The 14,516-nt window shown below is 41.6% G+C and overlaps 1 protein-coding gene across 1 annotated transcript in view; it reads right to left on the bottom strand.

Moving 5' to 3' along the window:
• Nucleotides 1–12,606: 12,606 nt before the first annotated feature.
• LOC120024771 (protein unc-13 homolog C-like) overlaps nucleotides 12,607–14,516 on the bottom strand; it is a 178,709-nt gene continuing 176,799 nt past the window's right edge. The window contains 1 exon segment of the mRNA XM_038969056.1: nucleotides 12,607–12,895. Coding sequence (XP_038824984.1) covers nucleotides 12,607–12,895 — 289 coding nt within the window.

Genomic DNA, 14,516 nt, shown 5'->3' with positions numbered 1-14,516 from the left:
ACTACTACTGGCAGATAGTATCAGGCAGAGTGGAGCGACTGACGGAGACGCTGGTTGCCTTAGAGAGCACCTTTGGATGGTCGGTGCAGGGACCCGTGTTCATGTCAAGTGTCGCCGAGGCAACTTGCATGTTCATCCCACTTGATGAAGACACACTAGTCTCCAAACAACTGCATGCATTCTGGGAGCTTGAGTCTCTGGGTATTATAAGCGAGAAAACACAGAACCCAGAGGAAACCGAGGCTCTACAAAGGTTCGAGGAAACAACCACCTTCAAAGATGGTCGATACCACGTAGAGTTGCCATGGAAACGAGAAATGCCAGAACTCAAAGACAACTATAGAATCGCCAAGAAACGGTTTGAAGGTCTGAAGAAAAGACTGAAGAAGGATGTGACGTTGTACAGCAGATACAATGAAGTAGTAGAGGACTATTTACAACAAGATATGGCAGAGGACGTGCCCAAGGACAACGCATCAAGTGCAGACAACGTAAAATACTACTTACCTCACCATGCAGTACTCCGAGAAGATAAGGTGACAACAAAACTGAGAGTGGTGTTTGATGCCTCGTCCCATGAAGATGGCTGTCCATCCCTCAATGACTGTCTACTCACAGGACCGAACTTGAATCCGGATCTGCTTAGCGTTCTGATAAAGTTCAGACTACATGAGATCGCATTCATGGCAGACATCAAGAAAGCTTTCCTGCAGATATCCCTAGCAGAGAGAGACAGAGACGCCGTGAGATTTCTATGGCTCACAGGCCCACCAAGGGGAGAAAATGAAGAGGAGCTGCGTGTGCTGAGGATGAAAAGAGTGGTATTTGGAGCTTCCCCAAGTCCATTTTTGCTGGCAGCTACAATCAGGAAGCACCTGAAACAATATGAAACAGAACAACCAGAAGTTGTAGAGATACTGAGAGAGTCACTCTATGTAGATGATTTCATTGCAAGTTCACGCAATGTTGAAGAGGCTTACCTTGTGACAACAACTGCAAAGCGAATGCTGTCGATTGCAGGCATGGACCTCTGCAAGTGGATGACCAACTCTCCTGAATTAAAAACAAAATGGGAGGAGAGTACGACAACTGAGCACCCGTTGACGCTAGAAACACAAGGATTAGTGCTGAAGGTTTTAGGTTTAGTATGGAGACCGGAAACGGATGACTTTGTGTTTGATCTCAGGCCGCTACTGAGCATTCTAAAGGAAAACACAAAGAGAAGTGTTCTACAGTCGTCTGCACGTATCTTCGACCCTCTTGGTTTCTTAACTCCCTTCACCATCAGGATCAAGTGCATGTTCCAGGAAATGTGGGAGAGGGGACTCAGCTGGGACGAAGAATTACCACCTGATCTGACACGAGAATGGCAACAGTGGTGTTCAGAACTACCCCAGTTACACCAGCTCACCATACCAAGGTGGTACAGAACAGACATGCGGCCACAGAATAGCCACACTCTGAAACTACACGTGTTCTGTGATGCAAGTGAAAGGGCTTACAGTGCAGTAGCTTACTTGCAAGGTGAGTCCCAAGACAGGGAAACAACAAGTCTAGTCGCATCCAAGTCCAGGGTAGCCCCACTCAAGAAAATGACGCTGCCACGCCTGGAGCTCATGGGAGCTGTGATTGGAGCGAGACTCGCAAACAACTTGATGACCACACTGAAATTGGAAGAAAAACAGATCCAAATGTGGACAGACTCGATGATCGTGCTGCATTGGATTTGCAGCTCAGCTCAGAAATGGAAACAGTTTGTTGCGAACAGAGTGACGGAGATCCAGTCCTTGACCAATCCAGAGTCATGGTCACATATTGAAGGGAAAACTAATCCAGCTGACCTCCCTACAAGAGGACAAACTGTTCGAAACTTGACACAGAGCGAGCTATGGTGGAATGGACCCAGAATTCTGATATCACCCAATCAGTCCGAAGAGACTGATGATAACAAGGTTCCGGAAGAGGTGAATATAGAACTCAAGTCCAGCGGCCAGGTTACTGTACAACTCGCAGCAAACAGCACAGCAATCACTGAACCTGTGTTGGAGCTTGAAAGGTACAGCAAACTGAAAAGAGTGTTCAGAGTCACCGCCTGGATAAAGAGATTCATAGCCAATGCTCGTACAACCATAAAGATGCAAAGTGAACTGACTGCTGACGAACTGTTCGATGCAGAAAAGTACTGGATTAAGGTAACACAACAACAGAGTTTTGGACAGGAGATCAAACTACTGAAGGCAGGAAAAAGCCTAAACAATGACTGTAAAATCAGAGAACTGAAACCGTTCCTGGACGAACACGAAATACTCAGTGTAGGAGGAAGACTGCAACAGTCCAGCTTCACATTCAGAGAGCAGCACCCATGGGTTCTGCCCAACAAGTACAGATACTCAGACAATGCAAAAACGTTCAAGAGAGCTGATCAGGACTTGAAAGAGCTGTGGAAGGCAATCGAAGAGCCCCAACTTTTGGCTTTCTTCTCAGAAAGGGGCATCACCTGGAGGTTCATCGCCGAGCGAGCAGCCTGGTGGGGCGGATTCTGGGAAAGACTTGTCAGGTCAGTGAAAACATGTCTGCGAAAGGTTCTTGGGAGAGCTTCACTCAACTTTGAAGAGATGTGCACAGTCCTGACAGAGGTTGAAGCAATTCTAAATTCTAGGCCTCTGACCTTCGTGCACAATGACGTGGATGAACCACAACCCCTGACCCCAGCACACTTCCTGGTGGGTAAACGATTAACCTCTTTGACTCCAAAGCCATTTCCAGCTGACACTCAGCACCCAACGCTAAACAAGGAGGACATGACACGCAGATGGAAGCACAGGCAGAGACTTGTGACCAGCTTCTGGAACAGTTGGCGAAGAGACTACTTGCTGGATCTAAAGTCAGCACACCGCTGTGATACACCACAGCCCACCCCACTGAAAGCGGGTGACGTTGTACTCATAGGAGAAGATAACACACCCAGACAAACCTGGAAACTAGGAAAGATTGAGGAACTGTTTCCAGGCCGAGATGGCCTAGTTAGATCATGTTCAGTGCGTACTGCTTCAGGGACTTTGTTGAGGAGACCTATTCAGTTGATATACTGCCTAGAGATCTAGATGAACACAGTTGTTCATCGGGGGGGGAGGATGTTGTAACTTTAATGTGTTACAGAGTTAATGTTTAAGTTAATTCATTGAGCTGTATCTAAAGATATTTCTTTACAGTTATTTACATATGTAATTGTATTGGTTAGTATTGAATTACGCTTTTGACTGCAAGTTCCAGAATGCCTTGCGACAGGAAGTAGAGAGTGAACGCGCTAGTTAAGTGCAATTAACAGGTGATTTTTAGCTCCTTTGCGCTAGCATCTTACTGACATTGCTCTGTAGAATCTAAAGTTGTTAAATGTAACGTGATCAAGAATTATTACTAAAAGAAGCTTTCATATCAAACCCGACGTCCCGAGTCATTACTTTGAAGATAGTTATTCTATACCATCACCATCAAGACCCTACACTGTTACACCATCAATTATATTAACACCTTCACCATCAAGACACTACACTGTTACACCATCAATTATATTACCACCTTCACCATCAAGACACTACACTGTTACACCATCAATTATATTACTACCACCTTCACCATCAAGACACTACACTGTTACACCATCAATTATATTACTACCATCACCATCAAGACCCTACACTGTTACACCATCAATTATATTTCCACCTTCACCATCAAGACCCTACACTGTTACACCATCAATTATACTACTACCACCTTCACCATCAAGACACTACACTGTTACACCATCAATTATATTACTACCACCTTCACCATCAAGACCCTACACTGTTACACCATCAATTATATTACTACCATCACCATCAAGACCCTACACTGTTACACCATTAATTATATTACTACCATCACCATCAAGACCCTACACTGTTACACCATCAATTACACTACCACCTTCACCATCAAGACCCCACACTGTTACACCATCAATTATATTACTACCATCACCATCAAGACCCTACACTGTTACACCATCAATTATATTACTACCATCACCATCAAGACCCTACACTGTTACACCATCAATTACACTACCACCTTCACCATCAAGACACTACACTGTTACACCATCAATTATATTACTACCATCACCATCAAGACCCTACACTGTTACACCATCAATTATACTGTGTCTGAATTAGGTATATAGGTGAAATAGGTATAACGCCGTGAGCCATTTGCTGATTTTACAGCTCCAATGCAGTTACACTTCCGACACCCCCTTCATACATTTTCTTTTAGCTGCAATGCAGTTTTGTGTTATTGCAGGTTAAGGCAGAACTGATTGAATCCAGCCCTTAGTCTTTGTATCATCGCTTGTCAGCAACATACAACCCAGTATAGCATTAACCCAATGAGTCCCACCGCAACGCCAGCGCAATTTGAACTTCTAACCCTTTTTAAACATTGTGTTTGACCTCCAGACTTCTGGGTTGTACCATTGGATTAGTCTATTTCTTCTGCATCCGTTGGTACCAAGTCTGTGTGATTAACGGCGGATGAGCTACAGTGGTGTTTGTGAGACAAGGGCGGATCCTGAAGGTCCTAAACAAAAATGTCTGTAGAGTGTGAATGGGTTGCGCTACAACTGATTAAAAGCTATCTATGAAAAGCTCACAAACACGCACATTTTGCTTTATGATGCTCACAAGTGACACAAGAGTAGTTAGAACGTAAGGGGTTTTACATAGAACTTCATAGGAAATACAAGAACATAGTGTCTATAGATGATTGTGGACTACAGGAAAAAGAGGACCGAGCACACCCCCATTCTCATCGACGGGGCTTCAGAAGAGCAGGTTGAGAGCTTCAAGTTCCTTGGTGTCCACATCACTAACAAACTAACACGGTCCAAGCACACCAAGACAGTCGTGAAGAGGGCACGACAAAACCTATTCACCCTCAGGAGACTGAAAAGATTTGGCATCGGTCCTCAGATCCTCAAAAGGTTCTACAGCTGCACCATCAAGAGCATCCTGACTGGTTGCATCACTGCCTTGTATGGCAACTGCTCGGCCTCCTACCGCAAGGCACTACAGAGGGTAGTGCAAACGGCCCAGGACATCACTGGGGCCAAGCTTCCTGCCATCCAGGACCTCTATACCAGGCAGTGTCAGAGGAAGGCCCTAAAAATTGTCAAAGACCCCAGACACCCTGCTACCGCACAGCAAGTGGTACCAGAGCACCAAGTCTAGGTCCAAGAGGCTTCTAAACAGCTTCTACCCCCAAGCGATAAGACTCCTGAACATCTAGTCAAATGGCTGCCCAGACCTCTTTACACCACTGCTGCTCTCCGTTGTGATCTATGCATAGGCACTTTAATAACTCTACCTACATGTACATACTACCTCAAATAACCTGTGCCCCCCGCACATTGACTCTGTATCAGTACCCCCCTGTATATAGTCTCCACATTGACTCTGTATCAGTACCCCCCTGTATATAGTCTCCACATTGACTCTGTATCAGTACCCCCCTGTATATAGTCTCCACATTGACTCTGTATCAGTACCCCCCTGTATATAGTCTCCACATTGACTCTGTATCAGTACCCCCCTGTATATAGTCTCCACATTGACTCTGTATCAGTACCCCCCTGTATATAGTCTCCACATTGACTCTGTATCAGTACCCCCCTGTATATAGTCTCCACATTGACTCTGTATCAGTACCCCCCTGTATATAGTCTCCACATTGACTCTGTATCAGTACCCCCCTGTATATAGTCTCCACATTGACTCTGTATCAGTACCCCCCTGTATATAGTCTCCACATTGACTCTGTATCAGTACCTCCCTGTATATAGTCTCCACATTGACTCTGTATCAGTACCCCCCTGTATATAGTTTTCACATTGACTCTGTATCAGTACCCCCCTGTATATAGTCTCCACATTGACTCTGTATCAGTACCCCCTTGTATATAGTCTCCACATTGACTCTGTATCAGTACCCCCCTGTATATAGTCTCCACATTGACTCTGTATCAGTACCCCCCTGTATATAGTCTCCACATTGACTCTGTATCAGTACCCCCCTGTATATAGTCTCCACATTGACTCTGTATCAGTACCCCCCTGTATATAGTCTCCACATTGACTCTGTATCAGTACCCCCCTGTATATAGTCTCCACATTGACTCTGTATCAGTACCCCCCTGTATATAGTCTCCACATTGACTCTGTATCAGTACCCCCCTGTATATAGTCTCACAATTGTTATTTCACTGCTGCTCTTTAATTACTTGTTACTTTTATCTCTTATTCTTATCTGTATTTTATGAAACTGCATTGTTGGTTAGGGGCTCGTAAGTAAGCATTTCACTGTAAGGTGAAATACCCCTGTTGTATTCGGCGCATGTGACTAATACAATTTGATTTGATTTGATTATAACACTGTAATAAGCTCACATAGTTGCTGTCACAAACACCATACTCCACACAGTTGTCACTGACTAGTTGGATATTCATTTCCCACTGAGCAAATCATTTCGGTACTTACAGTACAGCATTCATATAAATACATTTTTATCCGTTTTCTGCTGTGGAGGACCTTTTTTAAATTGCTATTTGTCAAAAAACGTATGAATGCAACTGTTATTGTCAAATGGTTTTTTGTTGTACATTTGTAGCCCTGGTTGTCCTGAAAAGAAAACGTTAAAACACTTCATTGTGAGGCTAAATATAAGGGCTGAACATGCAGATAAATGAAAGATTTTAGCTGGTGTTTTGGGACTGATAAGGTTAACATTCCTCTTCTGTTGACGTTATTCTACATTACAGAGTTACAACGTTGGGGTGAGAATATCTACAAAAGGCACCCATACTGTTTGTGACGTGCGTCTGCGCCGATGGAGACTAGGTTTGTGTCCCAAATGGCACACTATTCCCGATTTAGTGCACTACTTTGACCAGGGCTCATGGCACTATGTAGGGAATAGGGTGCAATTTGAGACACACATTGCCCAACAGGAATCATTAGCTAGCTTCAGGCTGAGCCTCTATGAGACTAGCTCAGACATCACAGCTTGTGTGCTGAGAGAGAGAGAGAGAGAGAGAGAGAGAGAGAGAGAGAGAGAGAGAGAGAGAGATGAATTGATCTCTGATGACACCATAGATCCAACAGCCAAATTATAAATAGCTCTCCTCCCAGCAGCCAGCCAGGCCCCCTTCACTGTAAAACAACGACAAGTCTGCATCCCAAACGACACCCTATTCCTTATAAGGAATATATAGCTCTATTGGCTATGGTCAAAATAAGTGCACAATATAGGGTGCTGTTTGGGGTGTAGACAATAAGATGACATTGATAAATTGAGACCTTGAGGCTATAAGGGTCTATCTGACATTTCTGACAAATAGTAGTTATTGACATAGTGTTGTTCTGTTCAATGTTCCCTACCTATATAGTAGTATCAGTAGTATAGTGTTGTTCAGTTCAATGTACCCTACCTATATAGTAGTATCAGTAGTATAGTGTTGTTCTGTTCAATGTACCCTACCTATATAGTAGTATCAGTAGTATAGTGTTGTTCTGTTCAATGTTCCCTACCTATAGTAGTATCAGTAGTATAGTGTTGTTCAGTTCAATGTTCCCTACCTATATAGTAGTATCAGTAGTATAGTGTTGTTCTGTTCAATGTTCCCTACCTATATAGTAGTATCAGTAGTATAGTGTTGTTCAGTTCAATGTTCCCTACCTATATAGTAGTATCAGTAGTATAGTGTTGTTCTGTTCAATGTTCCCTACCTATATAGTAGTATCAGTAGTATAGTGTTGTTCAGTTCAATGTTCCCTACCTATATAGTAGTATCAGTAGTATAGTGTTGTTCTGTTCAATGTTCCCTACCTATATAGTAGTATCAGTAGTATAGTGTTGTTCTGTTCAATGTTCCCTACCTATATAGTAGTATCAGTAGTATAGTGTTGTTCTGTTCAATGTTCCCTACCTATATAGTAGTATCAGTAGTATAGTGTTGTTCTGTTCAATGTTCCCTACCTATATAGTAGTATCAGTAGTATAGTGTTGTTCTGTTCAATGTTCCCTACCTATATAGTAGTATCAGTAGTATAGTGTTGTTCTGTTCAATGTTCCCTACCTATATAGTAGTATCAGTAGTATAGTGTTGTTCTGTTCAATGTTCCCTACCTATATAGTAGTATCAGTAGTATAGTGTTGTTCTGTTCAATGTTCCCTACCTATATAGTAGTATCAGTAGTATAGTGTTGTTCTGTTCAATGTTCCCTACCTATATAGTAGTATCAGTAGTATAGTGTTGTTCAGTTCAATGTTCCCTACCTATATAGTAGTATCAGTAGTATAGTGTTGTTCAGTTCAATGTTCCCTACCTATATAGTAGTATCAGTAGTATAGTGTTGTTCAGTTCAATGTTCCCTACCTATATAGTAGTATCAGTAGTATAGTGTTGTTCTGTTCAATGTTCCCTACCTATATAGTAGTATCAGTAGTATAGTGTTGTTCTGTTCAATGTACCCTACCTATATAGTAGTATCAGTAGTATAGTGTTGTTCAGTTCAATGTTCCCTACCTATATAGTAGTATCAGTAGTATAGTGTTGTTCAGTTCAATGTTCCCTACCTATATAGTAGTATCAGTAGTATAGTGTTGTTCAGTTCAATGTTCCCTACCTATATAGTAGTATCAGTAGTATAGTGTTGTTCAGTTCAATGTTCCCTACCTATATAGTAGTATCAGTAGTATAGTGTTGTTCTGTTCAATGTTCCCTACCTATATAGTAGTATCAGTAGTATAGTGTTGTTCTGTTCAATGTTCCCTACCTATATAGTAGTATCAGTAGTATAGTGTTGTTCAGTTCAATGTTCCCTACCTATATAGTAGTATCAGTAGTATAGTGTTGTTCTGTTCAATGTTCCCTACCTATATAGTAGTATCAGTAGTATAGTGTTGTTCTGTTCAATGTTCCCTACCTATATAGTAGTATCAGTAGTATAGTGTTGTTCAGTTCAATGTTCCCTACCTATATAGTAGTATCAGTAGTATAGTGTTGTTCTGTTCAATGTTCCCTACCTATATAGTAGTATCAGTAGTATAGTGTTGTTCAGTTCAATGTTCCCTACCTATATAGTAGTATCAGTAGTATAGTGTTGTTCAGTTCAATGTTCCCTACCTATATAGTAGTATCAGTAGTATAGTGTTGTTCTGTTCAATGTACCCTACCTATATAGTAGTATCAGTAGTATAGTGTTGTTCTGTTCAATGTTCCCTACCTATATAGTAGTATCAGTAGTATAGTGTTGTTCAGTTCAATGTTCCCTACCTATATAGTAGTATCAGTAGTATAGTGTTGTTCTGTTCAATGTTCCCTACCTATATAGTAGTATCAGTAGTATAGTGTTGTTCTGTTCAATGTTCCCTACCTATATAGTAGTATCAGTAGTATAGTGTTGTTCAGTTCAATGTTCCCTACCTATATAGTAGTATCAGTAGTATAGTGTTGTTCTGTTCAATGTTCCCTACCTATATAGTAGTATCAGTAGTATAGTGTTGTTCTGTTCAATGTTCCCTACCTATATAGTAGTATCAGTAGTATAGTGTTGTTCAGTTCAATGTTCCCTACCTATATAGTAGTATCAGTAGTATAGTGTTGTTCTGTTCAATGTTCCCTACCTATATAGTAGTATCAGTAGTATAGTGTTGTTCAGTTCAATGTACCCTACCTATATAGTAGTATCAGTAGTATAGTGTTGTTCTGTTCAATGTTCCCTACCTATATAGTAGTATCAGTAGTATAGTGTTGTTCTGTTCAATGTTCCCTACCTATATAGTAGTATCAGTAGTATAGTGTTGTTCTGTTCAATGTTCCCTACCTATATAGTAGTATCAGTAGTATAGTGTTGTTCTGTTCAATGTACCCTACCTATATAGTAGTATCAGTAGTATAGTGTTGTTCAGTTCAATGTTCCCTACCTATATAGTAGTATCAGTAGTATAGTGTTGTTCTGTTCAATGTACCCTACCTATATAGTAGTATCAGTAGTATAGTGTTGTTCTGTTCAATGTTCCCTACCTATATAGTAGTATCAGTAGTATAGTGTTGTTCAGTTCAATGTTCCCTACCTATATAGTAGTATCAGTAGTATAGTGTTGTTCTGTTCAATGTACCCTACCTATATAGTAGTATCAGTAGTATAGTGGTGTTCAGTTCAATGTTCCCTACCTATATAGTAGTATCAAATTACTTCAATTAATGTTGTTAAGTTCAAAATAAAACAATATAGACATTTCTGACACCATTCAAACTAATGAGGGTTTGAAACTTTAAAGCCAGTTATCTCAGAATCATCTTTTTGCAGATAGAACCTTACAGTCCCAAATTCCTGAAATGCTCTTTGTATAGACTAATTAAAGACTGGTCTGTCTATTGAAGCCTTTCAGCTCTCCGAAATAACACGATTGTTCTGGAGAATGAGCAAACAGCTAAGATTAGCTAGCTAGCTGCCTCTGGACTACACAGAAGAATAGCCCATGGTGGGTGTTCTCTATTGGTTAGCTTCTCAAATGGCACCATATTTACAATATAGTGCACTACATTTGACCAGGGCCCATAGGCCACGGACATGCACCTTGATCCGCTGGGTAGAACCAATTAAATGACTTCCTTTTTTTGACACACCTAGTCTGAACAGGACTTGTGAGTAATTTCATTCTGACTCTGAGCTTCAAAAGGGGCATTGAAAATGTTCTCTACTGATTAGTGATAAAGTATTCTCAGCCTTGGGATGTCAGGGCTAGCGCGAAAATGAGCACTCTCTGGTGATCCCCCAGGAGAGGGTTAGGAAAGGTTAGGGTTGATTACTTGGTGGGTTTCATTTGAGCCCAGGGCCACAGGGGACAATGAAGTTACAGATTGCATCTTTATGTGGGAAGGTTCATACAATAGAATGACATAGAACTCTAGTGATTTATAGGATCTCTGTGGGCCATACAGTACATTACTCTGTCATTCAATTTGAGACGTGAAATTTCTTCTGGCAATAGATACTGTATATAGAGGCTACAGCATATAGGATTATATCACTGAATGAATGTATCAGATTATTAAACAACAAAAAAACACTTTGAACAATGTGTTGGAAATAAAGGAGACGGTTGTTTTGTACAATTTCTCACTAAATATATTTACATGACATACAATTCGCCATCAGTGCAATACATAGGAATGTTGCATATTTACCCAATGTTAGACTCTTTCCTTAATGAAGAAAAATAAACCAAATGGCAGAAGCTGAATTCAACTCATGTGTAAAGTAACATTTTGCGACTCTCAAATCTTGTAAATAGCTTCACACAAACTCCAAAAAATAGTTCTAGAACCGCCCCATCAACAATCAGATATTTAGCATTGTAAAAGTAAATAGTTCACATGTACATATATATTTTTCATACATGTAATGGATTGCTTTTGTACAAACATTTTGATATAACTTTGGCAGTTTCTCAGGAACAAAGTTATCTTAATAAATATGAAAACAATATCAAACCGTCAGCAGGCTTGCCTTCCAGAGCTCGTGTTCACAGTGGTCGTAAAGAAAGGCTGGAAGCCGATGGCCGAACGGAAAGATTACAGGCAAAAAGAAAAAGAGAAAATAGGATCCACCCTTTCTGTGTAGACTGACAGCACTGGAGGCTTTTCGTTGTTGTCATGGTTATAAAATTACAAACACCTATGAAGGTTTACATAGCAGTCATCGCCGTTAAAAAATGGTCTCTTTTCAGGTTTCGGCTTAAATACAAAGAGTTTTAGGGCCAGGGTACATGGACCCCGACCCTGTGGTCACTGTGAGATGATGGAAGAGACATGGTTGTAAACGGGACATGCACAACAAGTGCTGTGTGAGGGGACGAGTAACAAAACGAGGGTGCAAATGAATGATTTTTAACGATTAAAACGCCACCGTTTTTTTGAGAGAATGATTTTACACTGAACCAAATAATCAAGCAAATTTTTCATCAAACATATTAAGTATCACCATAATTCATCACTATTATCTTTTGTTGTTTGTTTTGTTGTACTTTTTTCCTCTGGTTTGGCACTTTATCAGAACAAATCTAAATGTTGTACAAAAAGGTATTTCATGTCTCGTTAACATAACTCGTAGAATATAGTACTTAATATTGAGCATACGGTAAGTAAACACTGGTACATACTGTAGTTTAAAATGAACATTCCAACAGATGTTTTACGCACATGCACAAAAACAGACAACACAACTCCTCAACTGCCTTCCTTCCTTCCTTCCTTCCTTCCTTCCTTCCTTCCTTCCTTCCTTCCTTCCTTCCTTCCTTCCTTCCTTCCTTCCTTCCTTCCTTCCTTCCTTCCTTCCTTCCTTCCTTCCTTCCTTCCTTCCTTCCTTCCTTCCTTCCTTCCTTCCTTCCCCTTGCCTCCCTCCCTCTCTTCCCCTTGCCTCCCTCCCTCTCTTCCCCTCCTCTCTTCCCTTCTATGCAAGCATCCATTCATTCCATCCATTCCTCCATCACATCTCCATACTAGGAGGCCACCTCCTCTGAAGAGCGTACGTCGGTCTTGAGACGACAAAACTCTTTGGCCACTTCGTCGTTGGTCCTTTGAGAGAGTATCCTCATGATGGTGAGTCCGGTGTCGTCCATGGAGATGCTCTTCACCAGGGGGTAGCAGGCACAGCAGCTCCCCTGGTCGGCCAGGTCTCTGAGCTGGAGGACCGCCATGCCGATGATCCGGTCCTCTCTGGCGAAGCAGTAGTCCTTCACTGAGACGTGGAGCTCGTAGCACTCTGGACCGTACTCGTTGCTCAGAACACTGGGGAGGAAGATAGACAACAACATGATCAACATCAGTCCCATTCCTCTCATATTTGTAGTTTATTGAACAGGATAGATAGAACATCTTCATTAACAACAACAACACGCAATCAGAGAAGCGAGGACATGTCATGTTGTATGACTGATTGATTCATTGATTGATTGATTAGACAATGGAACTCAATCAGTCAGAGACCAGACACCAGAGAGCTAAAAGTTAGTTGGATAAAACGAACACAAGCACAGAAACCACACACAAACACACACACACACAGAAACCACACCCAAACACACACAGAAACCACACACAAACACACACAGAAACCACACACAAACACACACACGCACAGAAACCACACACAAACACACACACGAACAGAAACCACACACAAACACACAGAAAACACACAAACACACAGAAAACACACAAACACACAGAAAACACACAAACACACAGAAAACACACAAACACAGACGCACAGAAACCACAGAGACGCACAGAAACCACACACAAACACACACACGCACAGAAACCACACACAAACACACACACGCACACAGAAACCACACACAACACACAGAAACCACACAAACACAGATGCACAGAAACCACACACAAACACACACATGCACAGAAACCACACACAAACACACACACACACGCACAGAAACCACACACAAACACACACATGCACAGAAACCACACACAAACACACACACACACGCACAGAAACCACACACAAACGCATAGAAACCACACAAACACACACATGCACAGAAACCACACACACGCACACAGAAACCACACACAACACACAGAAACCACACAAACACAGATGCACAGAAACCACACACAAACACGCACAGAAACCACACACAAACACACACATGCACAGAAACCACACACAAACACACATACACACGCACAGAAACCACACACAAACACACAGAAAACACACAAACACAGACGCACAGAAACCACACACAAACATGCAGAAAACACACAAACACAGACGCACAGAAACCACACACAAACACACACACGCACACAGAAACCACACACAACACACAGAAACCACACCAACACAGATGCACAGAAACCACACAGAAACCACACAGAAACATACACAAACACACAGAAACCACACACAAACCACACACAAACATACACAAACACACACGCACAGAAACCACACACAAACACAAACACAGACGCACAGAAACCACACACAAACACACACGCCACTCTCCCTATGTACAAAGGCTAATATCAAAGAGGACATAGCATTTTACAAGAGGTCAGTTGGCTTTGTCCCGTAGCAGGGTGTATAATAATGTGTACAATAATATGTAGAATTTGTCAGTGAGAGAGGCTGGCTCGGTGACATCTCTGACAGGAGAGGTTTCATTGTTGTGACTTACTGAAATGAGGGACATTTCAATCACGTTTTGCAACAGAGTTAAATGTCTGTGTTCAGAGCGACCATTATTTCCAAGCCAACCTTTTCTTTAGGAACCTACCTAATTATCCACAGGCTACTAATGGCTTCTGAAGCTTCAAACAAAAGCACACAAATGCACGCTCGTGAAACGTACGCACGCACGCAAACACACACGCA

Source organism: Salvelinus namaycush, chromosome 30, assembly GCF_016432855.1.
Source record: "Salvelinus namaycush isolate Seneca chromosome 30, SaNama_1.0, whole genome shotgun sequence".
In the NCBI taxonomy this organism is placed as follows: domain Eukaryota; kingdom Metazoa; phylum Chordata; class Actinopteri; order Salmoniformes; family Salmonidae; genus Salvelinus; species Salvelinus namaycush.
Note: the sequence above shows the minus strand (reverse complement) of the source record. Positions and strands in the feature narration are given on the sequence as shown.